The sequence below is a fragment of the Colletotrichum costaricense genome (assembly GCF_030867565.1).
Source record: "Colletotrichum costaricense strain IMI 309622 chromosome Unknown Scaffold_2.1, whole genome shotgun sequence".
In the NCBI taxonomy this organism is placed as follows: domain Eukaryota; kingdom Fungi; phylum Ascomycota; class Sordariomycetes; order Glomerellales; family Glomerellaceae; genus Colletotrichum; species Colletotrichum costaricense.
This window is the reverse complement of record NW_026848231.1, coordinates 1,888,441-1,911,323: the sequence shown is the minus strand read 5'-3', so window position 1 is coordinate 1,911,323 and position 22,883 is coordinate 1,888,441. Positions and strand designations below refer to the sequence as shown.

General features: G+C 54.0%; 11 protein-coding genes across 11 annotated transcripts, besides 2 other annotated features; 5 read left to right on the top strand and 6 right to left on the bottom strand.

The window, feature by feature from the left end:
- Positions 1–226: 226 nt before the first annotated feature.
- Positions 227–548, bottom strand: CCOS01_02278 (uncharacterized protein; the record flags this gene model as incomplete). Its single annotated transcript, XM_060450469.1, has 2 exons — positions 227–292; positions 372–548. Coding segments are annotated over 2 exons (243 nt in total), but the record flags the coding sequence as incomplete, so codon positions are not given.
- A 243-nt stretch (positions 549–791) lies between these two features.
- CCOS01_02277 (uncharacterized protein) lies at positions 792–1,785 on the bottom strand (the record flags this gene model as incomplete). The annotated part of the gene is made up of 2 exons (XM_060450468.1): positions 792–1,644; positions 1,715–1,785. 2 exons carry the CDS (start codon positions 1,783–1,785, stop codon positions 792–794), a joined length of 924 nt encoding a protein of 307 aa, XP_060319118.1.
- A 2,288-nt stretch (positions 1,786–4,073) lies between these two features.
- Positions 4,074–4,089: a sequence feature (Short protein (CCOS01_02276, KAK1536956.1) was converted to a misc_feature.).
- Positions 4,090–4,514: 425 nt separating this feature from the next.
- Positions 4,515–4,579: a sequence feature (Short protein (CCOS01_02276, KAK1536956.1) was converted to a misc_feature.).
- A 917-nt stretch (positions 4,580–5,496) lies between these two features.
- CCOS01_02275 (fork head domain-containing protein) lies at positions 5,497–7,719 on the top strand (the record flags this gene model as incomplete). Its single annotated transcript, XM_060450467.1, has 1 exon — positions 5,497–7,719. One exon carries the CDS (start codon positions 5,497–5,499, stop codon positions 7,717–7,719), a length of 2,223 nt encoding a protein of 740 aa, XP_060319117.1.
- Positions 7,720–7,884: 165 nt separating this feature from the next.
- On the top strand, positions 7,885–8,223 carry CCOS01_02274 (uncharacterized protein; the record flags this gene model as incomplete). Its single annotated transcript, XM_060450466.1, has 1 exon — positions 7,885–8,223. The coding sequence occupies one exon, from the start codon at positions 7,885–7,887 to the stop codon at positions 8,221–8,223; it is 339 nt and encodes a 112-aa protein (XP_060319116.1).
- Positions 8,224–8,931: 708 nt separating this feature from the next.
- CCOS01_02273 (uncharacterized protein) lies at positions 8,932–9,921 on the bottom strand (the record flags this gene model as incomplete). The annotated part of the gene is made up of 3 exons (XM_060450465.1): positions 8,932–9,119; positions 9,232–9,561; positions 9,846–9,921. The coding sequence occupies 3 exons, from the start codon at positions 9,919–9,921 to the stop codon at positions 8,932–8,934; spliced, it is 594 nt and encodes a 197-aa protein (XP_060319115.1).
- Positions 9,922–11,455: 1,534 nt separating this feature from the next.
- On the top strand, positions 11,456–13,222 carry CCOS01_02272 (peroxin-3; the record flags this gene model as incomplete). Its single annotated transcript, XM_060450464.1, has 3 exons — positions 11,456–11,613; positions 11,696–12,090; positions 12,159–13,222. The coding sequence occupies 3 exons, from the start codon at positions 11,456–11,458 to the stop codon at positions 13,220–13,222; spliced, it is 1,617 nt and encodes a 538-aa protein (XP_060319114.1).
- A 651-nt stretch (positions 13,223–13,873) lies between these two features.
- Positions 13,874–14,454, bottom strand: CCOS01_02271 (sybindin-like family protein; the record flags this gene model as incomplete). The annotated part of the gene is made up of 2 exons (XM_060450463.1): positions 13,874–13,977; positions 14,109–14,454. 2 exons carry the CDS (start codon positions 14,452–14,454, stop codon positions 13,874–13,876), a joined length of 450 nt encoding a protein of 149 aa, XP_060319113.1.
- Positions 14,455–15,014: 560 nt separating this feature from the next.
- Positions 15,015–15,239, bottom strand: CCOS01_02270 (uncharacterized protein; the record flags this gene model as incomplete). The annotated part of the gene is made up of 1 exon (XM_060450462.1): positions 15,015–15,239. A coding segment is annotated over one exon (225 nt), but the record flags the coding sequence as incomplete, so codon positions are not given.
- A 481-nt stretch (positions 15,240–15,720) lies between these two features.
- Positions 15,721–18,139, top strand: CCOS01_02269 (uncharacterized protein; the record flags this gene model as incomplete). Its single annotated transcript, XM_060450461.1, has 7 exons — positions 15,721–15,866; positions 15,999–16,083; positions 16,235–16,384; positions 16,443–16,839; positions 16,890–17,305; positions 17,364–17,501; positions 17,561–18,139. 7 exons carry the CDS (start codon positions 15,721–15,723, stop codon positions 18,137–18,139), a joined length of 1,911 nt encoding a protein of 636 aa, XP_060319111.1.
- Positions 18,140–18,832: 693 nt separating this feature from the next.
- Positions 18,833–19,636, top strand: CCOS01_02268 (uncharacterized protein; the record flags this gene model as incomplete). The annotated part of the gene is made up of 1 exon (XM_060450460.1): positions 18,833–19,636. The coding sequence occupies one exon, from the start codon at positions 18,833–18,835 to the stop codon at positions 19,634–19,636; it is 804 nt and encodes a 267-aa protein (XP_060319110.1).
- A 540-nt stretch (positions 19,637–20,176) lies between these two features.
- CCOS01_02267 (uncharacterized protein) lies at positions 20,177–22,724 on the bottom strand (the record flags this gene model as incomplete). The annotated part of the gene is made up of 2 exons (XM_060450459.1): positions 20,177–21,880; positions 22,722–22,724. The coding sequence occupies 2 exons, from the start codon at positions 22,722–22,724 to the stop codon at positions 20,177–20,179; spliced, it is 1,707 nt and encodes a 568-aa protein (XP_060319109.1).
- Between the last annotated feature and the right edge of the window lie 159 nt (positions 22,725–22,883).

Below are 22,883 nucleotides of genomic sequence, written 5' to 3'. Positions count from 1 at the left end.
ACGCACGAGAATGAGGAACAAGAAGACAAAAGAGTAGTCAGAGAATGACGAAAACTCTGTTGCATTTCTGCCATGTGTCTCTGAATTTCGATTCCATGAATTACTCCATATCGTCTGGCACAGGGAAGTGAGGGTAAAAATTTGATCGCCGGAGCGGATTCCGTGGGGATCTCGATGTCTCCCCCCCCCCTTCTCTTGGGCAGAACAGAGGGAGGAAGCTCCAGTGTCAGTAGAGCACGAGGTGGGAAAGATGCCGAGATGGGGATAGCGAAGAGTCAGAATTCGGGGCGAGCTAGATGCGTTGTCAATGATGTGCGAGATGGGATATCTCCCGTAGGGAAGATTTGCATCTTATGCGAAGATCGACTGACAGGGTGTGACGACTGGGCTGAACCTGGCAGTGGAAAAGCCAAGACAGGTATGGTACCTGGTGACCCCTCTTGGTTTGTGAATGGATTGCGCAGAATTGGGAAGGGAGGTTCACACGGGAGAGGACGCCCGTCAGGTACCGGAGGCTGGAGCGATAAGGCGAGCGGTGAATGGTGAATGTCAGTGCCAATGGGGGAATCATGAATGGGACGAGAAAGAATGAGTGGTAAGAGATGCAGCGGTAGGAAACAGAGAAATTGCTCCCCAGAACCCTGCTTGGTCTGCACCACACCAGCTGAGCCAGAGCGTTGCACTTGCACTTGCACCTGCCTGCAGACGCAGACATTGCTCGCACTTGCGACTTGCAAGTTGCACGCATTCCCACTTGTCCAGGTGCAGTTGGCAGTTGCAAATTGCAGCACCTACCTCAGCGTGCTCAGTTCAGGTACGTATAACGGTACGTACTTTCTGGACTGGGGAGTGGCTTCGAGACCGGGTGGGACCTGATGACAGGAACAGGCAAGAACGGGCAAGAAGTTGGGAAAGCCTAGCAAGTTGGTCCCAATTCTGGTTGAAACATTGTCAGCCCGCGGAACCAATGAGACGGCTCGAGGTGGAAACGGTTTGATTGGGGATCGAGAGTTGGGGCCACGTCCGGGCACTGGCGGAGACACGAGGTTTCTGGAAAGAGCAGCCAGGAAACATGTGCGAAGGGATTGGTCATTGCAGCATGCTGGCAGTACTTCGTGCCTTACGCAGTACCTACGGCGGTAGCGAGAAGGGATGATGTCACGGATGGGGGGGAAAGAGCTCGGGAAGGGACTTTCCCGCTCTCGGTATTTCGTATTATCGGATGCCCTGGGCCATTTGGGTCGTGCGGCAATACCTAGACCGACCTTACCTAAAGGTACCGAGTACGGATACTCACCAACGGCTGGCTTCACTTCGGGAGTCTCATATCTCCATCCCGTCAAGCACGTAGCAGCGATCATGGACTCATAGACCCAAGGCAACTTTACAGAGAGAATTGGAGCGAACAGGTCACCGGTATCATGACTAGTGTCAGATGCCTCTCCATCCCGTAAGCCCCCAGTGGCTCCCGTGGTCCTGTGCCTGACAGTAAGGAGTGCCGATGATGAGATGTTGTCTTGCTTTCCGAGACCCTTTCCCCGTACCTGGCCTCGCTGTGCTTCTAAACACTCAAGTTTCGGGCCCGGTGGAGAGACACATGTCGTAGCAGTCTTGTCGCAGTTGGCGCCACGGCCTGGACGTTGCCTTTTTGTACAACAGATCAATGGCTACCTCCGTTTACTTGTGATTGATAGACATGGGTTGAGGCGAATACCTAGTGACACTCACAAAACTCAGACCGCGGGCTGCAACCCGTCCACCCAACGTTCGTTGAACGTCGCCCATTTAGACATGGCATGCTTATTCGTCAGGCTCGCTCCAATGCGACACCGCGGCTGTCGTCGCCTTTCCGCAGAGGGCAAAGACCCATTCGACACCGCTCATCATCCATGGCATTATTAGCCTTCCAAGGTTTCCCAACGTATATCCGTGCAGCTGCTGTTAGTGTCTTCACGGCCGGCGATGGGCGCTCCAGAGTGCTCCCTGCGCCGAGGCTCGAGCATTTTTTAGTCATTGTTGACCTACACTAGAAAGCCATGGGTACCCTTTCTGAGCAGCGCCCCATCTAGCCCAGTTCTAGAAGTCTGTTCCTCGCGGTTGGGAATTAAACAGCTGGGATGATGGAAGGAAAGCATTGACGAGAATTTGGATCGTTCTGATGGGATCCTCGATAGGCACGGACAGGTTGGTCATGCTCGGCCCAAGAAGACCCGTCTAGCCGTCCAAGACTTTTGAAAACGCAGAGCACGAGGCGAGAGATGAGATCAGGCGGAATGAGCGCGCGCAATCGTCTCTCATCTTATATCATCGGGAGGTGAAGTGAGACGCCCGTCACATTCCGTACCTGACGATCTGGCCAGCATCAGACGGGGGGTGGTCTTGGTACCTGGGTCTCGGTCTCAGTTTCACAGCGGGGACAATCGTTGCAAGACAGCCTAAGCCATTAAAAAGACCAAGATGGGGTGGGAAGAATATGAAATTTTGTTCAAGTGGTGTCAGTCTGACAAAAAAGAAAAAAGATGTCGTCCAGCCTTTCCAGCGGTTATCCGTGGTTTGCTTTCCGTATTGGCTCCTACCCCTAATGGGCACATGAGTTGGGATGACCCAGTTTCATCGGATGGGGGCACGGCGGCCAATCAGGAGTGCAGTCATGTGATTTGGCCGTTTTGATTGGCTCATGGTGGACGCGTTTGTTGTTTTCTTCCCAAATCGGTGAGACGCGTCGGCTACGCGCCGACTTCATTCCATCATCCATGGCCTGTGCCTCGAACCCTCGACCCAATCAATCCCAGCAGCCAGCGCAAGAAAGAGGCCATCCCAACGAGACCAGATGAGGGCACCACAGAGAGGACACCAGAGCCGTCGCAGAGCGAGACACTGACCTCTTTTTGAGCCCTCACAGGCTCGCACACAATCGCAATCGCGCCACACAGCCATTACCATTTTTGTTCGCCTGTGTGTCTTCTTAGATAGGAAACCCATTTCATCACGGCTGCAAACCAGATCAGATCAGATCAGCCAATTGACGGCAGACGAGCGCTTAGCCGAACAAGCCACAACCGTGAGGAAGACTAGCATTTCGGCCATTGCCAGAGCAAGAAAAGGCAAACTCCATGGTCTATTTTTCGGGTCTTGCACTACCAGCTGGACTCGACCATGTTTGGCCTGGGCTTCCTTTGACACTTTGGTAGTCTCGAGATAGTCGCAACACCACCAAGGACGAAGTCGAAGAGTCGAGGACCGGAGCGATATCACAGTTTGCACCATTGCCCACAGCATCCACAGATATTTCCCCGGCAGAGCCCTGCATGCAACACCATTCGCTGCCCGTCAAGCTGCATCTAGAGGCTCTAGCTGCTATCTACAGCATCTAGCTGCTATCTACAGCATCCATCCCTGTGGCGTGCTGGGAAGTAGGGGACCTTGGGGGTGGTTCAGTGGTGCTGGTGCATATGCAGTGGAAATTCAACCTTTCTTGGTGGCAGACACGCGCTCATTTTCACGTTTCTGTTGGAAGACAGCGCGCGAAAAAGAGGAGCCTCGTACGCAGTACTGTGGTACATACCTTACAGACTTACAGTAAAGCCCGTCGGCGGCCCACCACGGACTCTCGCATGAACTGCAAAACCTGCTTGCATACAGTACGTGCATAGCATAGCCTTCCCGTCCTGTCGCCAGCTTTCGCCCATTCATATTTCGTACAATCGTCGTCACCTCTGGGCTTTAGGGAAGTCTGGGATCCTCTTTCGTCCACATCTTCTCCTCCTCTGTCTGCCGGACGTAACCCGCGCGGACGCCCTTCCCCCCTCCTCCCTCCCCACTGGAACTGAGTCTGACAGGCCTGGCCCCGGGAGCCCTGAGCTTCTTCTGCTTGTTCTTCTTACTACGTATCTCGAACTTCGACCTGACTTGGAGCCGGGTGAAAGTCTGTTCGACTTCAACCGACCTGGCTGGCTGACCCTCTCTTTTCTTTCGACGGCGTAGCCCAAGCAAACGCGCATAGACAAACGCAAATCCTCATCCTCCACGCCTGACAGAAACCAAACGGTGACGGCTAAGGGCACCGACCCCGGATGCGAGCAGCTCTCTGTCTAGCGACTTAGTATCCAGTCACCTAAGGTAGTATATCTTCGGATACCTTACACAGACTGGACTGCACTACTACAGTCCCAAGTGTGCGCACTTCTTTCTGATCGCTCTCCCGCTCGGCGACGGTTGGCTTCTAACTTCGACCTCTTTTTTTTTTCCCCCGGGACGGCGTGTTCCAGCAAACGGTCGACCTTGCCGTGCATCCCATCATCCCCCATCCATGATCCTCCTCCACCTTCTTCACACTTAACACTACTCCATAGTCCATACCCATCATCCATGCATGCTGCTCATGCTGCTACCTTCTGTACCTGTGCCTATGCCATCGCACCCCGGACGATATCAAGCACACGCACATTCATACTCGCTCTCACGCTCACTCACATTCGCGCACACCACACACACCTGCTCCATTACACTCCCTGCATCTAACCAGACTACGGAGGTCCTTTACACTACACACCCTTGCTGCCACTTCGGCGTACCCTAGCCTGGTCGGTCGTGTCACAGCCCACGCTCCTCTTATCCAATCGCCCATTCCTCCCGTGCTCCAGAGGCCCCACCGGACATCTCTGGGCTTGCTGAGCTGGCCGCCCACCTCTTCAAAGACATCCCGGTCCTCTCCACTCGCCTTGGCTGAAATCAATCCATCTATCCATCCTTCTGCCGCCGACTCCCACACTTTGCTCTACCTACTCCTCCTCACTGCCTGCTCTGACCTACGCACGCCTGCTACTACTACCACCACCACCACCACCACCACCACTACCACCGCTGCCGCTGGCTCGCCTATTACATCTTACCTACCCTCCTCTCCCTCGCGTGCTATCGTGCCTGATATCCCCTCTTTTCTTTTCACCTTTCTGCAGCCATAAGCCATACCTCACCCTCACCCTCGTCTGCTGCTCTTCTCTGACTCTCTCGCTCTCACTCACACACACTCACGCTCACACCCCATTGTGCTTTATCGACTTCGCACAACATCGTCGTCGCCGCTCTTCAACGTTGTTTGTCGGGCACCACTCTTCGCAGAATATCGCCGTCGCTTGCCTGATCGCATCGTGTCGATCCAGCGATCCCGTCGCTAAACTTACAATTTGACCGCCAAAAGGCCCCCTTGCATTCACGACCCACAACTCATTTCCAAAGTCTAGACCCGACCTAGGTGAGCCTTGAGTCTCCTCTCTCTTTCTCCTCCCTTCAATCATGCAAAACCCCGTTCGGGTTCAAGAACCTTGAAGCCGGGCCCTGTCAGGTTGACAGAGTCAAGACCACACCGTCAACTACTTATCTAACCTTATGCCTTTGCGGCTCGCTGACATGCCCTCCCTCCCACAGCCCACTACTTGCCGCGAACGCACTTGACGCAAGTTTGGAGACGACATCATTCAACTACACTCGGCCGACATGGCCAAACCCACGCGCTATACCGGCTCTCATGAGCCTTTGCAAATCTACCAAGACGACTTTTTCGAGAACTCGACAACAATGATCAACCACGCACCCATGCCTGCCGCCTCCAAGCCACCGAGGAGGCCGCTTGGCGCAACAAGTAACAACAATGTCGTCCTCAACCCTCCGATGCTCGCATCCGACAGACACTCGCCTCTAAAGGCATCATCAGGCAACATCAAATCGCACCACGCCCCGTTGAAGTCCCAGGGTAGCAAGTTAAACATGGTGCCAATGGCGCCACCATCAGCAAACAACCAGAACACCGATTCGCTACACAAGAAGCCCTACTTATCCAAGTTCAAGACCGTCGCACAGAAGCCTCCTTCTGTGGATTTGGCCGCCGGATTCGGGAAGGAGAACGTTCACCCGCAGTTGTATCCTGCGCCACCGACCATCAACTTTGATCAGTTCTATATGCACAAGGGACCCGGAAAGCGCACATTGATGGAGGCTGCACCGATCAAGGAATCACGACCTCTGAAGAAGGTAAAGGCCGATGAGTCCGGTCTTCCACCTCACGACTCTTTCCCTCCAATCGTCGACGATGGGACGAAACCGGGCCACAGCTACGCCACTTTGATTGGGATGGCAATTCTTCGATCACCACTGCGACGCCTGACGCTCGCACAAATTTACAAGTGGATCTCAGACACGTACTCGTTTTACAAGGCGGAGGAGTCGGGATGGCAGAACAGCATTCGGCACAACCTCAGCCTTCACAAGGCCTTTATCAAGGTGGAACGACCAAAGGACGACCCGGGCAAGGGAAATTACTGGACGATCCAGGAGGGCATGGAGCAACAATTCATGAAGGACAAGCCGGCAAGAAAGACGGCAACGACCGCCGAAAACGTGCCTGTCATGTCAACCCGTATGGAACCCTCAAGGCCGGCCAACATGCCGATCCAGGAGCCGACTCTTCCGCCTCCTGCACCGATCAGACATGCAACAACGCTCCCGCCTTTGCCTACTTCTCAGGCTACCGTTGCCGTTGAGTTCTCATCCGATGCCACCATTCCTGTCTCGGACTCGGCCGCACCTGAAGATGGACAGGACAAGCTGGACCACGAATGCTCTCCTCTGCCGCCTACGATGCATTCTTCACCGCCCATTCCGCGACACATGGAGCCCCGCAGCCGCACGCCTCCTCCGCCTGGCCGCGGACCTATGTCGTCCATCACCAGATCTCACAAGAGAAAATTCGCGTCCATGGATGACAGTGGTTATATCTCGTCTCTCGAATCCTCTGCTTTGCGCCCGCAAAAGACTGGCATTCTTACCTCAGAGGCCGATCGCCCTCGCAAGCGCAGTCGCGCTGGCAGGGCAGAGGATGAGATTGCTCGCTTGCGCGCGTCGTCTTACGATAGCCCTAGCAAGGGTCGGTCGTATAACGCGTTCGCCCCACCGTCCTCATCGCCGCTCCGCCAACAAGGGCAGATGCTGCCACCGCTCACGCCAGCCATGAAACTGAAGCCGCCTACCAAGGCCCCGCCTTCTGCCTCGCCCAACACCAATCTTCGCCAGCACCGCGAAAATGTCCGCCAGATGCTGCAGTCCCCGATCCGCAAGATGGTCGGCACCGGTGACGGCAACGCTCCGTGGAGCCCCGCTTTCAACTTGGACGAGAGCGTCTACAACTACAACCTGATGGCCGCTGGTGACTTTGACATCTTCCAGGACATGGACAACGACTTCTTCGACGGCCTACCTCAAGAGTCTCCCTCCAAGAAGTCTGGTGGAAAGCGACCCCGTCTTGAGCGTACTCACTCTGCCAATGCCTTGGCCGATACTCATGACTCGGGTAACGGCAACAAGTCGGTTCTCTCAACGCCCTTCCTGAAGGCACCCGCACAACCTTCTGCCATGTGGGAGACTCCTAGCAAGGTCTTTGACGGCCTGTCCTCTCCTATCAAAGCCAACAACGACGCCGCCGTGCAATGGAGATTCCCCTCGCCGACCAAGATATCTAGTTCATTCTACGAGGTAGCGGCCGAGGGCGACTGGCCTTCGTTCTCCTTCGACACGACAGACTTCTTGTCGGAGGAGACCACCGAGTACTCGGGTCTCGACATCCTGCAAGGCTTTGAGAAGATTGGCTCTGGCTCCCAGCCCAAGGCTTCCGGCTCCAAGCCCAGCAAGCCTGCGTTTGGACGAAGCTACACCACGCAATTCTAGTCTCTTGCAACGAGACGACGATGACGACCGTTACGATGTATGAACACACTTACTGGCATGACGTCCCGATGCATTCAGGCATTCAGGGCCTGTTTCGACACACTTCACACGATAATGGAGCGCGCGGGGGAAACACAAAAAACTTTGGGCTGATTTTAAAGACTAATGTCTGATTCGGGCTTCGAGGCTTTCACAATTCTCTTGTCCATGATTGTTTGCTTTATGATAATGACGAAGCAGTGCACATATAATGTCTTGGCTCTCCTTATTTTTTCTCCGATGGGCAAAGGGAGGGAAAGCGAAGGGACATCATCATTCTTGAGAGGCACGGAGGGCACCATGAGATTCTTGTGCGTTTTTCTGCTTTTGCTTTCGTCGGCCTTGGACCAGGTTAGGTTCGGCTCGATATTCGCTTTTTGCTTTTTTTATCGCTGTTTGGCCGGAATAGGCCATTTTGTTGTTTGTGTTTCTTGCTGTGTAGGAAAATCCGGGTTGGATGTGTAGCGTATTGGCTTCGCACCTATTGCTAAGCACACTGGTAGTGATCAATTCTATGGAAACACGCACTAAACAGAGCCTTCTCGCAAATGTTGTTCAAGATGTCAATGATGACATGACTGTCGCGAATAACTTATACAGTGTTCTATATCCCATTCATATGGTTGTACTGTCCTTTATGTGGGCATTCCACATGATATCCGCAACAATCAAATTATATCCGACATCATCAAGAGCCCGGTGGCTTAGAAGCATGTTCAAATCAGTATGACTCTCGGCTGTGTGGTGTTACGTACGTTTGAGAAGATAATCATCTTCTCGGAACTAGTAAAGTCGTCATAAATCATCGAATCATCGAAGAAGCTAGTTTTCGGCATGCGTGGGTGACCTCTCAGTCCGATGTTTGAACTCAAGAACGGGTATCATATTGTCTTGCTCTAAATTTCCCCAAATGTCCTACATGTCTATTTCTCGTTTGAATCATGCCTTGTTCCCAGAACGCCTCAGAATGTTGTGTACCACCTCTACGATATCTGCCAGCAGCGTCGCCGTCGTCATCCTAGGTTCGTTGATGTCGTCGTCCCCAAGCCGAACATGGAAAGACTGTCCAAAAGAATTCGCATCAAATCCTGGAAAAAAAAAACCAAGAGGCATCTTGTCAAAAACATCTCATTATAGTCTCACAGTGTCGTCGTCAGCCCGAATGCGCAAAGTTTAGTAAATGCCCATCCTCGTAGCCCACCCTGACTCCTTTTGGTTAATATTGATCTGGTAGGGAAACGGGTTCGACCCCTGCGTCGTTATCGGAGGGATGTGATCCTTGTGCGCGTTGACGAAGGTGATGACCTTCATGACGGTCGTCATGAGCGTCGTCTCCATGGCTTTTCGGACTTTGGCTCGCTCTGGAAAAGTTTCACCGACAACGGTCAGCCTCTCATCTTTGTACGTCCCTCTACTAGTGCGCCCCCCTCTACCGGGTTGCCAAAGGAGGGCAAAGGGGTAGGTAGAACCAACCAGTCTCCGTCCTGGGCTCCGCGACCGTGACTTTTACGGTCCAGCATTCCCAACAGACCTCCTCGTCGCCGCGCATGAGCCACGCCTTGCGACGCTTCTTCTCAAAGAACTGGACGGTGAGCTGGCCGCGCCCGCCGCCGCTACCACCGCCGCCGGAGCCGGACGAGGAGCGCTCCGCGTCGAGCTGGCGGACGAGGGCGGTGGCGCGCTGCTCGATCATGGTCTCGAGCTCGACGTCGTCGACGTAGGGGAGAGTCAGGTCTAGGACTTCGCGGGTGTACGGAACGACGGCGGGGAAGAAGCGGTGGAAGAAGATTGTGTGGAGGATTCCTGTATCACGGTGACGAGGTTGTTTAATTAGCATTTATTCCTGTTCAAGGGCCATCACTATGGTTAATATGGTTTCGTGTTGCATGGCTTGGGTTCTGCACTTTGGAGGGGGACTGGTAAGGCCCGCGCCCGTCGCATCGCGAGGCTGAGAGGTTCGGAAGGTGTTGTCGTTCGTTTTGAGGGCGGATATGACGTCTGGCGGGGCGCGCGCGAACTGCGGGCTACCTATGGGAAAGAGGACTGGGGATGGGAGACGGGACACGGGAGACAGAGATGGTAGGTACCTTTGACGACATCCCGTACGGAGGCCGGGTCCGCAAAGGCCTCGAGAATGAACTCTGGAGCGCTGCTCTGCTGCATCGTGCCTTTTCTCGATTACGGGATTTTGCTTGGTGAGTTGGTTGTTCGACAGACAGATGCGGTTGGCGTGAAGGAGAGTGACAGATACTCTCTCCCTCTGCCTGAGGTAAGGTGAGGGAATGACCCAAAGAAAGGTGTCAGATGTACTGAGGGGCACACTTGAGCCCAGCATTGATGCGCCGCACCGATAAGGGGGCGGGCGGGCAGAAGAGAGCGGGGAGTCACTACCGCTGTGTTGATCCAGGGAGGGAAGGGACAGAGGCGGGGGGAGGACGGGATATCGGTAGCAGGGGTACTCTTCCTGGTTGGGAAAGGTACTCCCAAGTTCCCCGAGCTGGGTCCTGGGGAGTAGAGAGTGGCCATAGCCTTGTGCAGTAGCAGCCCGTACGGTAAGGTACAGTAGGGTGTCAAAAGTTCGTGTACACCCTCCCAGTGCGTCACCTATAGCCCACTAACTACGTCTCTTTATTATTATAGATATCTTTTTAACTTAGGTATAAATAATATAATTTAAAATTTTAATAAAATATTTAAATATATAAAGTATATAAAACTATTTTTTATATATTTTAAAATACGTTATATTAATACTTTATAATATAATATAAAAGTAGAATATAAAATAAAAAAGATTTTACTAGGAAGTACAGTGCTATTCGCACTTAATAGGCCCTATAATCCACTATAATAAAAATCTCTTAAAACCTATTTTTTAAAAGATTTATTTAACGCTTTTGTAATTAAGGAAAACATAGTGCAACTTAGATATATACTAATATAATAGCTAATTAGTTATCGAGTAATTTTTGATTTCTTTTTCCTATTATATTTAACTTTTTATTTGCTGTTGAAAAGTAGTGCTTTTGGGGGATACTGTGCGCTGCACACGAACCTTTGACACCCCACTGTACTTACGATACTTGGGCAGTCGTTGGTGGTGGGCAGCAAGGGCGAGCAGTGATGTACCTACACTACCTTACCGGGGAAGCGCTCGATACGGCGGCGGTTGCGGTACCGGCACTTCAGCCACAGCTGTTGGGGCAAGAGAGTTGGGAAACACGGGCATTAAATTAAGATGACGCGGGAACGTGGGTGTGGCTGGGCCGAGGTAATCACGGTTCACGACTCGCAGAGAGCAGTAGCCAGTCACTGGGCTTTCAGGCGCGAGCTCCTCCCCTCCTGGTCTGCTTAACTGCTCCAACTTATCATTACGTGCCGACCAGCCTTCCTAGAGCTCGCCCAGATAGCCAATTTTGGGGGGGGTTAATAGACAAAAAATCTCCCAATCTTCTTTTTTTTCATATGATTCCCCTAGCAAGACGACCGCCTTTTTCTATTCTTTAACTCTTTAACTCGGTTCGAAAGCTTCAATCCGGGGTTCTTTCAACTATTCTCGCAATCTTTGTTGAACTTCAATCGTTCTGGTCCTTTCCCTCCATTCCCCTCTACCATACTCCGGACCGGACTCTATCTTTCCATCAACAGCCAGGCTAATCTATCGGACATTGAGTCGCTCGCCGCGCCAGACCGAGCCATGTTAGAAGCCACTCGGCGATGGTTCCGCCGAAATAGGACACCGCTCGCTGTGAGCGTGGGTGTAGTCGGCGCGGGCTATGTCGTGTCGCAGTATGTCATGGGCAAGATCAACGATGCGCGTGAGCGCATGAGCAGCGATCGCATCGCCAAGGAGAAGTGAGCTACATTCCCAAGATACCCTCCTCTAAGCTACCATGATGACCCTCCCCCGACTAACACCGCCGTGTCCCAATCGCAGCCTCCGCCGCCGATTCGAGCAAAACCAAGAAGACTGCACATTTACTGTGCTCGCACTCCTTCCCTCGGCAACGACGAATATACTCGAGGTCATGAACACGGAGAAGATCACCTACGAGATCCAGAAGATGAAGGGTCAGACCAAGAGCCTCAAGAGCGGCAGCGGCAGCCCGCCGAGCATCGCAGATACTACCATGACAGAAGACGACGGACGGAGCATGGTCAGCAGCAGCGTCCAGAGCGAGAGCGGTGTGCACACGAGCCAGTTGACGGTACCGGCCCCGACGTCGGCCGCCGCGGGAGGGGCCGCCGAGGGTGCGCAACAGGATGGCGGCGCGGCGGCGCAGAAGAGTCGGAAGTCGAAGAGGCAGTTGTGGGATGATCTGACCATCAGCTGTGAGTGGCGCCTATCTGATGTGATGGAGAAGGCGAGAGAGGGGAAGATTCTAACATTGACATCGCAGCCATAACAAGAGCGTTCACGCTATTATACACCCTCGCATTGCTGACGATGCTGACAAGAGTCCAACTCAACCTCCTCGGCCGCCGTAGCTATCTCTCGAGCGTTATATCCCTGGCGACTGGTACTGCCCAAGCGACTATCAGTCTGGAGAACAATGACGACGACGGCCTCGACCAGCCTTACGGCAACGACTTTGAGACGAACCGTCGCTACCTGACCTTTAGCTGGTGGCTCCTGAATGAGGGGTGGAAGGAGCTCGGCCAGCGCGTCGAGACCGCCGTCCGCCAGGTCTTTGGCCACCTGAGCCCGCGCGACCTGCTCAGCTTCGAGCAGTTCTCGGAGCTGACGCTCGCGGTGCGCAAGGCCGTTGAGGGCGCCACGCCCGAAGAGCGCAGGGCCGCAAAGTGGCTGCCCTACCTCCTCCCGCCGCGGGACAAGGAGGACCACGTCCTCCGCGAGTCGGGCATCCTGGAGGAGAGCACTGTGATGCTGTCCGAGAGCGCCACGTCTCAGTCTTCGCCGTCATCGTCGCCCGCAGTGAGAAGGCTGCTCGACGAGACGTCGGATCTCATCGAGTCGCCCTCCTTCACGCACGTGCTCACGCTCATCCTCGATGCCGGCTTCTCCCTGCTCGTGGATAAGAAGCTCTCGTCAGCAGCCTTTGATAAGCCGGACCTCGCCGAGTCGGAACCGCGCTCGTCGCAGGTGGTCGTACTCTTGCCCAAAATCCTCTCGGTCCTCACGAGGCAAGCCCACATCATTGGCAACGGGATGCCGAATGAGTACCTACAGGAGATGGAGCAGGTCGCCGACCTCGAGGGCTTTGCGGCCGTGGTGTACTCGAGCAATTGGGAGAATGAGATCCACCACGACGACGAGGGCATCATGGCGAGCGCCGTTGACGTGAGGGCCAGCGAAGCGCCTCGCGCCAGCCAGGGTACTGCTGCAACTTTCCCAAGTCAGACGCAGGGGACGACGCAGGGCACCGGAGAGGAGAGCCTCGTGATGGTGAACCCGCAGTCTAGCTTTGAGAGCGCGTGGGGGAGGGCGGTGGACAGCAAGTAGGCCTTCCATCCAAAATAGAGAGACATAACATGTACATGTGGCCCGAACCTCGATTGATGTTGTGTTCTCGAGGTGTGTGAGCCTGGCTATGACATTTTTAATGATATTTACGGGGTTATGGACAGGACAGGTGGGAATGTAAGGCAGGGATGGAGCTGGAAATATAGGTATCATTGTATAATCTATGGTCAAGAGATAGACGGTTCATCTCTCGAATCTGTATCAACGAAGTACGGGGGTTAAGCCCAGAGCTGGAGATGGCGCAGCCTCCGTCCATTCCTTTGATCCATTTTGCTCAGCCCGCGATTCTACTGATGATTCTTTCTTGTTGTCAGGCCGTCCAGTGGTTCTGGGACGCCTTTTCTTCGTCTATGTTTGTGGTGGGGGGTTTCCTTCTTTAGGCATGAAGTGCGCAATCGGTGCCAGGGACTACAATGCATCTCGTAGACACGTTTGTTCCATGATGCCAGCCTGGCAAAAGCTCGTTGCGGCTCGACATCGAATTCTCCCGTGTTGAGTTGTTGGGATTCTCCCCTTTCTCCTCCCCAGTTCTAAGGGCTCCCACTCACATATCGTCTTTCCCTGGATTTGGTGTTTTCTTGTTCTTTGTTCCTTTCCAACCTGGCTGCCGAACGGCGAGAACGGTGTCCTTCACATCAAGCCCCTGACGAACTGATCCAGACCCAGCTCGAAAAGTTCGTTCTTGACGCCTTCGCCACCCTTGTGTTCGGCTGGTGCAAGGGGGTTCTTGACGACTGCAAAAAGAGGTCAGCAAGTTATGATCCGTTGTCAGGAAAAGAGAGGAAGCCCTCAGGGTGGGTAATTGTCACCGTACCGTATTCAACCCAGAGGTTAATATAAATCTGATGCAGCACATTCCGCATACTCAGCGTCGCCGTATCAGTAAGCATGACGAAGCGCAGGTTCGAGGGCGTCTCGTAGTAGTGGAGCTTGTAGGCCGAGGTGCGGTAGCTGATAAAGGCGTCGTCGTCCCCGCCGAGCTTGCGGACCATGTTGCGGAGGGAGAAAACCGTGCCAAAGATGAGCTTGGCGTCGTCCTTGGCCGAGTTCACCTGGCTACGGCGGCCGAGCTGCTGTGATGGTGGTGGTGCGGCGCCCGTCCCGGCTGATGAGGGAGGTTGTTGGGATGGCGGGCGCTCGGCGGGGAGCCAGGTTTTTGAGTAGATGCATTCCGTGTGGCGGTCGAAGATGTAGAAGGAGTAGACGACCATGTTGGGCTAGGGGACGGTCGCGACGGCGGCGCGGGGGTTGCGCGTGTTTGCGCCGGGTTTCGGTGTCGTCTGTCGACGAGGCGAGGCGAGGCGAGGCGGAAAGGGATGGAGGTTGGTCGTTTAGGGGCGCATGCCGGCGAGGTGTGCAGGGTACGTAGATTGCGGATTGATTCTATATCTCGAGCATTCGGGATTCGAATCTGGTCGTCTTTTGGGCCGTCAATGAATTCGCTGGTTTTCGGTGTCGTTGGGTATCACTGGTTGAAAGTCGCAGGATGCTCATGAAGATACGAAGTAAGGTAGCTAGCTTGGGCGGGACGATTGAGTGTGGTCGGCCGTTCAGTGGCCCCAGCCCCGAAATGCGGCTACCGTTGCTTGTCTCGGTCGGTAGGTGCCTCGGTGGACCTTTGAAATTGCAACTGTGAGCTGGAGCTGGTCCGATTGCGTAAGGTACAGATGCTGGCAGGGGGTGTCACTCTGCCTTGTGGTGGACCCCCCGGACGGAACGTGATTCTTTGGCGCAAGGAGGGGTTCCGAGCTGGCCCTACGAGGGGAGCACACTAGTCAGCCCATGATGGGAATCTACGATGCGCCCAATGACAACGGACAGCGATGCTGGGCATGGATATGAGGAGCCGCGGAAATGGATAAGACGGAACCTGGGCTTTTTGTAGGGCGTTGAGAACACTGGAGACCTGCGAGGTGATCCTTGGGGGAAAATAACAGACGTGGGGGCTGGAAGGGGGCTCACTCTGAGCCTGAAGAGCTGAAGGAGAAACGCCTACCTATTTTTTCCCACCTTCGAATACAAAGTACTTCTTTCTCTCTTCCCACCCCCGGGCCCTTGTTTCCTTTCGGTCAGGTTTTAAAGCTCAGCTGTCGTCTCGTTTTCGCGAATCCTAGTGCCCTTGCTTATTGTTTCCTTTCTTTTGACGTCGCTTTCGCTTTTCCCACCTCACACGCGCGCTTCCAGGTTCAAAACGTCGCCAGCTCCATCGCTCGCTCGTCCGGTCGTTCGCGCCTACCCGTCATACCTACCTAGTATTGCCTTAAGATTTGGGGTGCTCCTTAAGCTTGGCCATTTTGAATAGCAAAGCTCCGAATGAGCAAAAGCAGAGCATTGTAGCTAGCTCTCTCACTTTCATTCTCACTCTCACTCTCACCCCACCCGGCACTCGCCTCTCCAACATTGCTTCTCCAACACAACGTCAAGCTTACAACATACTCTCCCATCTACAACTCCCCAGCCTCGCGCAAGGCGAAACCATGACGGATTCTGGCGAACCTCAGAGCCCGCCGACGACGGCCATGGCCTCGACGACCCTCGCTACCTCAAGCATGTCTTCACCCACCATTGCGGTAGGGTTCCACGGTGAAGGGCCCGCCGAGACTCGTCCGCCGCTTGCCCCCATGTACGTCAGTCACTGCACTACTTACTCACTTTGCTTCTCTGCGCTGCGCTGCAACTTTGCACTGCCTCCCCCGCGCGCTCCACCACTGCGCGGCGAGCTACTCTAACCTCTTCCTCGCCCTACGCGGTACAGATCCGATTCGGCTGCCCAACCATCAAAGTTTCAGAGCCCCATGAGGCATCACCGTCGAACGCCTTCAGCTCACCGTGAAGTCAAGGTGCGTGTGGTTTTGTTTTGCCAAGCTTCGTTGAAAAGCTCAGCTTTCGACCTGTCCCGCTGCTGCTGGTTGAGCGTGGTGGGGGCGGGGTAGCTGCGATGACGACGAACCGGAACAATGTCCAGAGAAACTCACCGAGAAACTACTGTAGGAAACGCTCAACGCCGTGACAGCATATGGTACTGAGGCTGAGGATGGCTCAAGTCACCACCGCATCAACCAGTATGTCATTAAAGAGGAAATCGGCCGGGGCTCCTATGGTGCTGTTCACCTTGCGACCGACCAATTTGGCACCGAATACGTATAAGCCTCCCAAGCTTCCAAGCGATAACCCTTCCCATGCTAATGTCCATCCGTAGGCCGTCAAGGAATTCTCAAAAGTCCGGCTTCGTAAACGCGCGCAGTCCAACATTCTGCGGCAGGGCGCTCGCCGACCTCAGCGCTTCGCCCCCCGTGTTAGTCTCAACGCGCCGCTCTCGCCTCATTTCGGCGAGGAGGGCAACGCTGGTTGGAACGTCAACGATGCCCTGTTCTTTATCAGAGAGGAGATTGCCATCATGAAGAAGCTGAACCACCCGAACCTGGTCCAGCTGATTGAGGTGCTGGACGACCCGGAGGAAGATTCACTGTACATGGTCCTTGAAATGTGCAAGAAGGGAGTCGTGATGAAGGTCGGACTCAACGAGAAGGCGAAGCCATACGGTGAAGATTCTTGTCGTTATTGGTTCAGAGACTTGATTCTAGGCATCGAATACTGTAAGTTGGCTGCCACGTATACCCTGACCAACCAGGCTAACACGGTCTAGTACATGAGCAAGGCGTCATTCACCGGGATATCAAGCCGGACAACCTTCTCCTTACCGACGACGATGTGCTCAAGATTGTTGACTTTGGCGTCTCCGAGATGTTTGAGAAGCCGGGAGACCCCATGAAGACGGCTAAATCGGCAGGATCCCCGGCATTTCTTGCACCCGAGCTCTGCGTGGTCCGACATGGCGACGTCGATGGCAAGGCTACGGATATCTGGTCCATGGGCATATCGCTGTACTGTCTACGCTACGGCAAAATCCCGTTTGAGCAAGAGGGTGTGCTTGAGATGTACGAAGCTATCAAGACAGATTCTCCTGAGCTGCCCGGGGATGAGAATCCCGACTTTGTGGACCTCATCAGCAGAATTCTGGAAAAGGACCCTCAGAAGCGCATCCAGATGCACGAGTTGCGGGTGAGCACTACTTTTTCTTCCGTGGCGCTAGGTTTTCGTTTGGCTGACCATGAAATAGGATCATCCATGGGTTACGAAACAGGGGACAGACCCTCTGCTATCAAAGGAAGAAAACTGCTCCAACCTTGTGGAGCCCCCAAACGAGCTTGAGTTAAACCGCGCTTTCACGCGGAAGATGAACCATCTCCTCTGTGTGGTGAGCAGCACACCCACTTGCTTGTTGCTGCGCTACAAAGAAGCTAACAACCACGGCAGATGAAAGCAATTCATAAGTTCAAGAACATCCTCACAAGGCAAAGAAACGCCAAATCACGCGAAGGTTCCCAGACAGACTCCCCCCGCTTGGGTGCGATGCACGAAGACATTGAGGCCCTTCTCTCAAAACGCCGCGAGTTCCTCAAGAAGAACGGCCTCGCCGACGTAACCAAGACCGCACCCCCCGAGAGGTCTGACTCGGAACCCCGCATCCTCGGCATCGGCATCGGTTCTCGGGACGAGTTCGACAAGGATGAGCCCTCGGCCGGCGCCGTGGCCGAATCGCCGACCAACGTCGACTTCAACATTTATGACAAGGCGTACGAGGCCGAGGTAGAGCGCATCATGAGAAAGCAGACGCGGCAGAAGACGATGTACCTGACGCGCTTCGTTAAAGACCGCGAGCATTACAAGGAGGTCGCCAATGTCGTGGAGGGTACGTCGGCGGGTGTCACGCCCGTGGGGACGCCAAAGGCCGATACGAACCTGGCTGCTTCGAAGGGACGGTTCGCTGATTTGGTTCATAGCATGACTGGTGCTTCGAAAGCCAAGGCTGCCGACGAGAAGGAGGAGAGTTAAGAGCGCTGGGAGGCGAGACGAGATGTGAGTGCCCAAGAAGGCACATACGGCCTGGCGTTTTACGGGCAAGCATGAAAACAGCTCTAATTGTCTGGTATTTTCCTTTTGAATATGATACCTGTTCGTGTCCACTACGAGAGACAGAATTTCATCACTGGTTCAACTTTTGAACACCTGCAGCGAGATCCACCGTGGTTCAGTCGAGAGCTGTCTTTAGAGACGCTGAAGGTAACCCGGGTGAACAAGCATGTCAATCCTCTCAACCCGCATGGCACGTAATAGCTACTAGTATAAGTTGCTTATCCCGTGTCGCACATTACTTGTCCTCGAAAGATTGCCACCAACAACCAACTGCGACCAGTTCCTTTCCCTAGCCCCCCTTCCCCCAAATCTAGTCCATCCTCTTCTTCTATGTGCAACATTCAACTTCCACCTGCCATTCAGACACTCACAACGCCCTTCCTTCAATTCCATCAGTTGACTATGTTTTTTCACGTGATATGGCCAAAATGGTAAGGTAACCCCGGACGTGCATGCAAGGCACCCCAGGTCAACCGGGGTGGCCCCAGACAGATACCTGGATACTTGGGTATATAGGCCAACTGCCGTTCGACGACAACCAACATCATCTTGAGCTCTTCTCAGATACCTATCCCACAACATTCAACCACTCAAGCCCCTTCGGAAAAAAACATGTCGTCCTGCACAGTCTGCAAAAAGGGTCCGCCCCAGGTCAATCTAAAAAACTGCGCAAAGTGCGCCACAACACCATACTGCTCCCGCGACTGCCAAAAGGCCGACTGGAAATCCCACAAAAAGACGTGCGGCCGGACCGACGCCTCCGCACAACCCCGAGGTGGCGGTCCCTCCGGCACCGGTGCCGGCAACCCCACATCCGCCGGCACTGCGCTATCCCCGCCAAAGGGCCTAGACCAGCCCGTCACCCGGCCCTTTACGCGCCTCGACAACGGCACCTGGCTCCACGACCGGCCCGAGGCGGACGTCTACCGCCTCCTCATCGACGCGTACCGCCTGCACGTCGAGGACGAGTACAACATCGACGGGGACGCGGCCGAGGACAGCATCTACGGCGGCGCGGACAATGGGCTCGAGGGGTTCCGGCGCTTTTTGAAGAACGCCGCGAAGCGGAAGGGGTTGTTGCCGGCGTGGTGGAGCGCGGAGAAGCAGGCGGCGTGCGAGCGCGTGGGCGGGGTGGACGAGGAGGACGAGGAGGACGAGGAGGAGGGCGCTGATGCTTACTATGATTTGGGGTCCGCTGTGGAGAAGGCTGATATTATTGAGCGGTATGGCGACCCGCGGTTCCCGATGCAGCTGCGCATGTTTGCCGAGGCGGTGAATTTGAGGGGCCCGGGAGGGCAGGATGGCACGCCGATGAGGAAGATGATGGCTTCGATGGAGGGCGGGGCGTATGGGCCTGCGGCGATGGGGTCGACTATTGATGTGACTACGATGAACAGGTCGAATTTTAGGCACTGATGTTGGAGGCCTTTTAGAAGCGAGGTTAGCACTGTAAAGTCGGAACAGTGGTAGATTTTGGAAGTATGGGCGAGTATGGATGAAGCAGTAGGTTGATACGGTTGCCCATGGTCGGCCTACTAGGATGATCAGATGTCCAGCGTGAAAGTCTACTTGATACCAAGTGAGAACAACTGAATGAAACAGTCAAACCAATGAGACCCCAGTCAATATGGTCCTTTCTTTCTTGCATGGTGACTACCTCGTAGTACGGATAACTCTACCCAAACAGCTTTATCAGCGAATCTCGTGATGAAGGGTGTCGTCAGAGAACTCCGTCTCTACAGCCCCAGTGATGGAAATGCGCGGTTTCTCTTGCGTACGCCGATTGTGGGTGCAGAGTCTCGAACCTCTCGTCTTCGATACAATTATCTCCCTATCACTTACACGTCCATCTGTCTTGCCCCTTCAACAAGCTTCAGAGGAAATTTTTATTTCACCAAGTACAGGCAACTTTCAGCCATCTTTCCTGTGATCTCACATCCATCCCCATCAAGGAATCTAGAAAGCCCCCTTCCAATTCCTGGAGATCCCCATCTCAATAAGCTTATCCGCCGACTCGTAAGGTCGTTCAAATCGCGGCTCCAAGGCGTCCTTCTCCATCCCGAAACCATGGCCCACTGTCAAAATTCCAGGTTCCCAAGTGATGGTTTGACCCGTAACTACGGCATTACGCGGAGGTATCGGATATGGATTCTCGCCACCATCGTACAAGAATCTCTGCAACGCGTCCTCCACCCAGACAGCCCGCCCAGCCAACAGGACACCGGGAAAGTCTCGGATGAGCAGACGAGGTCTTGCACTGGCTGTTCGCTCCTGCCATCCCAGCGTATCACGAATCGCAAAGAGCAGATCCCTGTAGTTTCCATGGCCTTTCATAAACGAGAGGAAGCTCAGTTCCACAGAGCGTAGAGTTTGCGGGAGCGCGGCGAGGAACTCGAGCAGGTCCGACTGCCTCACAAGCCAGCGCGTCAGCCCGAAATGCGCCAACTTCTTCCATGTTTCGACGGGGAAGACGGATCGCAGAGGGATAAAGTGATCTCTCACCCAATGCGAAGGATAATCCCCGTTTTCGAGATCGTCGTCCTCGCCAGTTTCGAGAGAAAAGTGTCGCAAGTCCGCCTCTAGAGCTTTTCTCAGGCGCCCGTTACGGAAAGCGAGATAGTTGTTGGTTTCCTGCCCGCCTACAATGAGGCTCAGCCTGAGAGTTGTGAAGCCTGGCTTCTTGATCACGGCGACGAGGTTGTCATACTCGACGCACGGCTCCGGCCCGTAAAAGATGCTACAGGGCAGGCCAGACCAGATCTGATTGCCGTCAATCATGAGCTCCTTGATCTTTGTGCTTTTCTGATGAGCAAGGATTCTGACGACATGGCGGAATCCTCGCCAGCATTCTTTGTAATTCTCGCTCTCCCAGTCCCCAGACATCGCTTTATCTCCGTCCTTAGGAGGGACTGGCCAGCCACGAGGAAGCGGGTAGTTGAAGCCGTAGGGTAGAGCGCGAATAGCAGGGGTCGGGTATAGCGGATGAAAAAGAATGCCATGTGCTGCGGGTGTCAAGGTAATTCTTCTTAGGCTCGGGAACCTATCGTTCTCCAAAGCCCATTCGAACGCGGCTATATCGGCCGATGTAGAAAGCACATTGTTCTGTTCTGCGAGCAGCTCCTGATAGTGTGTGTAGGCGATATCAAGAGGGAGTTGGGACTCGAGCTGTTTCGCAGTCTCGAGATGCTGAGGTAGAGTCTCAGCATCATAACCCTGTCTAATCTCCAAGTATTCAATGTTGTTTTTGCAGTGTCTGAAGTACCAGAAAGGAACGCCACGCGGGGGCTTCTCTGGGCGGTCGTCTTCATCCTCCTCATCATCAGAATCATACAAGTCTTCATCCAAGTGCCGCAGTCTAGGATCTGGAGGCGGTGGTGTTTCGTAGCGAGCATCGTCCCAGATGATCTCGCGGACATCACGGCGGAAGGTGTCGTCTTCTGCAATGGCGCGAAAGACTTTAATATCGAGGGGACTAGCGGATATAAAGACACGATTGAACCGAAGATGAGGACGGACAAAGATGGCAACTTTATTGCAGGCCAACCGAAGGGCTTTGAGGTCGCAGTTGTCAAGATGCGAGAAGATGAGGGCGGAAATCTCCAGGGGTGAGGTGGCGATGAAGGCAATGACAGATGAAGACCCTGTAGAGGACAGGCCCGACTGAGAGGTTGCCACAGAAGGCAGAATTTACATGCGAGGTCTGCACGAGATGTTGCGGTATCTGCTTGTTGGCTGATGGCAAGGAGCCTTCCACTTTGGGGGTCTTCTATCTCTTAAGTACACAATCCAGTCAGAGTCCCATGTGAATGATTGTTGGAACGAACCGCTGGATCCTAGTCACGTTACGCTAACGATGTGATTGTATTCGTAAGTACCCATACTTAATCTTCATTTGCATTGCTGCTTCATGGGGTCATTAGGTGCTCTGCGCGGATGCAGCGGAGTCGGGAGGATGTTCAAGGCCATAGTGCAACTAAGTCAGTACCGTAATCGAGATACCGTAGTGTACCTCGCCTCAAGCTTCGACAAATCAACTTACACCTTTCTTGCCCCCCTACAACAGGGCGTAAACCATTCCATTCGCCTGCCAGAAATTTTCAAGAAGAGTCGAGCAAAAAAGCCTGCTTCACAACACATTTTAATTGCGATTTCAGTTCTTGAGAGATGGTCTAAGCAAGTATATGTACAGGTACGAGGCAGAAAACAGGGGATATCCACGAACCAACGTGGTAATCATGCGCAGGCTTAAGCCTACCGACCCACCCGTGATGCTGCTCAGGGAAGTTGGGTGTTGGTTCTAGAAATCAGGCTAGGAAAATCACCAGCCAGCCACGCTTGCGCTCCATATGTTAGCCACATTTGTCCTGTACCATGTCTGTTGACTCTAGTCCCTCACCAGGTCTGATGCCCTAGATACGCAGGCACCATGGGTTCTTAGGTGAATATGTAGAGCCCTAGAGGATTACAATATCGAAGTTGAACGTCCACTAGAGATGCGCACCATTTTCGGCCTATCAAGGTTTCGGCTTGTACCAATAGACCACAAGGATCTGTCCAGAGCCGCAACATACGATGTCGACCTTCAACCCTTGCGTCGTCAAACAAGCCCGCCAAGGTTGGGATACACCTCTAGAGAAGGGCTCATTGGTCCTGTGCTTAGGGT